Source organism: Pseudonaja textilis, chromosome 3 (genome assembly GCF_049901715.1).
Source record: "Pseudonaja textilis isolate UNSWEBS1 chromosome 3, rPseTex1.2, whole genome shotgun sequence".
In the NCBI taxonomy this organism is placed as follows: Eukaryota; Metazoa; Chordata; class Lepidosauria; order Squamata; family Elapidae; genus Pseudonaja; species Pseudonaja textilis.
This window is the reverse complement of record NC_141992.1, coordinates 189,331,056-189,334,247: the sequence shown is the minus strand read 5'-3', so window position 1 is coordinate 189,334,247 and position 3,192 is coordinate 189,331,056. Positions and strand designations below refer to the sequence as shown.

At 44.1% G+C, this 3,192-nt stretch overlaps 1 protein-coding gene across 1 annotated transcript; it reads right to left on the bottom strand.

Annotated features, from left to right (window-relative positions):
* Nucleotides 1-349: 349 nt before the first annotated feature.
* Nucleotides 350-2,250, bottom strand: LOC113438320 (long neurotoxin-like OH-31). The gene is made up of 2 exons (XM_026703663.2): nt 2,140-2,250; nt 350-805 (listed from the first exon to the last, which is right to left on the bottom strand). The coding sequence occupies exons 1-2, from the start codon at nt 2,200-2,202 to the stop codon at nt 560-562; spliced, it is 309 nt and encodes a 102-aa protein (XP_026559448.1). The 5' UTR covers nt 2,203-2,250; the 3' UTR covers nt 350-559.
* Between the last annotated feature and the right edge of the window lie 942 nt (nt 2,251-3,192).

The window sequence follows — 3,192 nt, the reverse complement described above, 5'->3', positions numbered from 1 at the left end:
AAATACTTGAATTGAATGCTGAGGTTTATTTGATTCTCAAACTACAGAACTAGCAGAAGGAAACTTACAGAAGAAGAGAAAAGGGAAAGATGACGAGGTGTCAAAGAATGCAGGGGAGAGGGGGATGATGGACCATCTGGTGGTAAAGGCCACAAGCATAAATTTTCAAGGATGGTCCACGATGGATGAGAGCAAAACTCAAGGAATTTAGCCACTTGTAGAGCTTTTTGTTGCATTTGTCAGTTTCGCAACACACAGCCACCACATTGGCACTGCTTTTAGGGCAAACAGTAGTACCTCCCCTGATGACTTCATATTCTGTGAAGGAAGCACAAAGCAGAATGATTATTTAAAAAATACCAAAGAACTGGCTGTTGCTGAACAAAATGGTAAACCCACGCTGAACACATTCATGCATCCCCTGCCAGTAGGAAGGCAGACCTCCTTCCTCCTCTACTCAAAACTCAGGAGTAAATGAATGGAGAAGAGATTTCTGGGAAAGTCCTGAGTTTCGACATGACACAGGGGAAATGGCACCTTTCTTGGATGTTTCATGGCTTCATCCAATTTCCCTCAATTCCTGAACAAACCTGTAGGTCTCCCAATCTTTCCCTCCCCCTTTCTCTAAAGAAGGTTTTCCCCCTCCCATCTGGGCTGTTGCAGAGAAAAATGGGGCTCTCCAGTCCAAGGCTCCCCTTTCCTTGCATTGCTTAGAGTGTCCCGTAACAGGCCGTGACCTCAGAGGAACCCAGGCAGGGCACAAACAGGTCCTACATGACCTCCAACTCTCAGGTGCATTTGGGAGCTCTAGTTTGGGTTCAAGAAGAAGAAAAGCTGTGAGAGAAGATAAGAACTGTGCTTACTAGATGGAGACACCTTAATAGTCACTTTAAAGGATCTGCCAGGGGGGACAAGTTTCATACAATAAAGGAAGCGATGTGTTGAGGCCTTTCCTAGTGTATCCTGGATGAAAGATATAAAATATAGAAATATTACTTTGATATTTATTTTTCTGATCTTGTAATTTTATTACATATTAGATGATAGATCTTTTCATACAAAGTCACCTGAGAAAATTTCCCTAGAAAGATCAAATGCTCTAGAAATAGGAAAGCTGAGTTCTAGGCCCACCTTAGGCATGAAAGCCATCTTGGTGACTCTGGGCCAATCACCAGGAGACAGTGAGTTCTAGTCCCACTTTAGGAATAAAAGACAACTTAGCAACCTTGGACCATTCACTGGGAGGAAGGAGTATTAGGTTTCTTCGCTCCCTTGGGTCATTACAAAGCTTCATAACTATAGCAATTAGACTTTTGTATCACTTCACAGTGCTTTGCAGACCTCTCTTTACAGAGTCAGCCTATGGTCCCCAAAAATCTGGGTCCTCATTTTACCAACCACAGAAGGATGGAAGGCCGAGTCAACCTTGAGCAGGCGAGGATCGAACTACTGACCTGCAGGCAGTCAGCAGTAGGTAGAATTAGCCTGCAATACTGCATTTTAACCACAGCGCCAAAATAGCTGGGATAAAAACTGGGGTAAAAAAAAACTCTAAGCTCTTCTGAAAAAGGCCATGAAATTAAAGCAAATTGAAACCTAAGTGGCTGGTCTCTCTGTGGAAGCTATGCAGGGTTGGCATTGGTTAATCTTAGGATGGGAGACCCCCCAAGGTTGTATGAAAGTTTGGGGTGTCTCAGAAATCCCAGCAAGCAGCAACCAATGTCAGATTGATGTTGAGGAATGTCCAGGCTTGACATGAAGGAGTCATCACTGGTCCCCTTTGGCTGTACCATCCAAAATACTGAAGGATGGCAAAGCCAGAGAGAGGGGCACAGAAACATTTTTCATCTCATTCCCTGGAGTAATCCCATGGCAGAGCTCACTACACAAAGGAACTTCTACTTTCAGAGGTAGTCTTCCCCAGAATGCCAGCCTGGAGCAGCCCCTGTCTCAGCCATGGGCTTCTCTCCAAATGGAGACCTCCTCTTCTCCCCCAAAGGCTCCCATGGACCCTGCTTGTGCATACCAGAACAGTGAGAAAGTCCCACCTCAAAAAAGGGACCACAGCTGCCTCGAATAGCCTCCCTCCCTCTGCCCCTTTGTTTTGGGTTTGATTGCCACCGAAGAACAAAGTTTGGCGGCCTTACCTAAGTCCAGGCACATGATTGTCACCACCACCAAGGTCAGCAACAGACTTTTCATCTCGTGGTCTTCTCTGGAGCCTGCAAAGTGTAGGCCAGAATGGAAGCAGACACTCTGAGATGGGGTGGGTGAATGGGGCTGGATATCTAATATATCTAGAGAAGAACAGGAAGATTCAGTGGGAAAGGGAAGTCCAGGGGATGTGGCCTTTTTGCCCCTGACACCAAAATGGAAGCCAGATCAGATCAGGTGAAGAACCAATCTTTCCCTGTCTTCAAGACAAATGCTTCCCTTCTGCATACAAAACCTGGGCACCTGGACAATTGGCATCTCTTCCTGTATTTATACAAGATTATACAATCCTTAGATAACACAAAATTAAACAAAATATCTCTCTGCAAAGTTCAGCGCCTTCCTATTTTTTATTTGTACTTCAGTTAACCAAGTGGACAACTTCTCTGAATCTTCTAACTTCCTCCTTCTGCCTTCCTTCAAGAAACATGGCCTCCTTTGAGCAGATTGGAGCATGAGTGGTTGTCTCGAAAACTATCCTGTGGACTAAAGGATTCACAAGATACCAAAGTCAGAATAAACAAGGAAGACAGCTAGAGGGTTGGTTGAACATGGCAATAGGGTTTCTGGTACAAAACTACGAACAGGAACAGCAGGACAGATGATTCCAAGGGATGCCTTGAGTCATAAGTCAACAATTCCTGCAAAGAAAAGATCTTCTTACTGATGACTTTAAATCCAGAAATTCCTCAAAACTGTGAGAGTCCTGGAAAGAATAGTCTTGCCACCCATAAAATCCCTTTCTCCTTGATAGGTGTTCATAAAGAAGATCTTCACAGATCAAACCTGGCTTTTATTGTGCCCTACAGTAGCTCAATCCCTTGGTTCTGATTAGTTTTCAACAATAGATCAAGAATATGCTGATTGTTAGAATCTTAAGCAGAAAATTGTTTTTGTCTAACATGAAATAGGAGGCGAGAAGGTCAGTTGGGGCCCCCAGAAAATCCTTCATCAAAGGATAACAGATTTCTTAGGGCT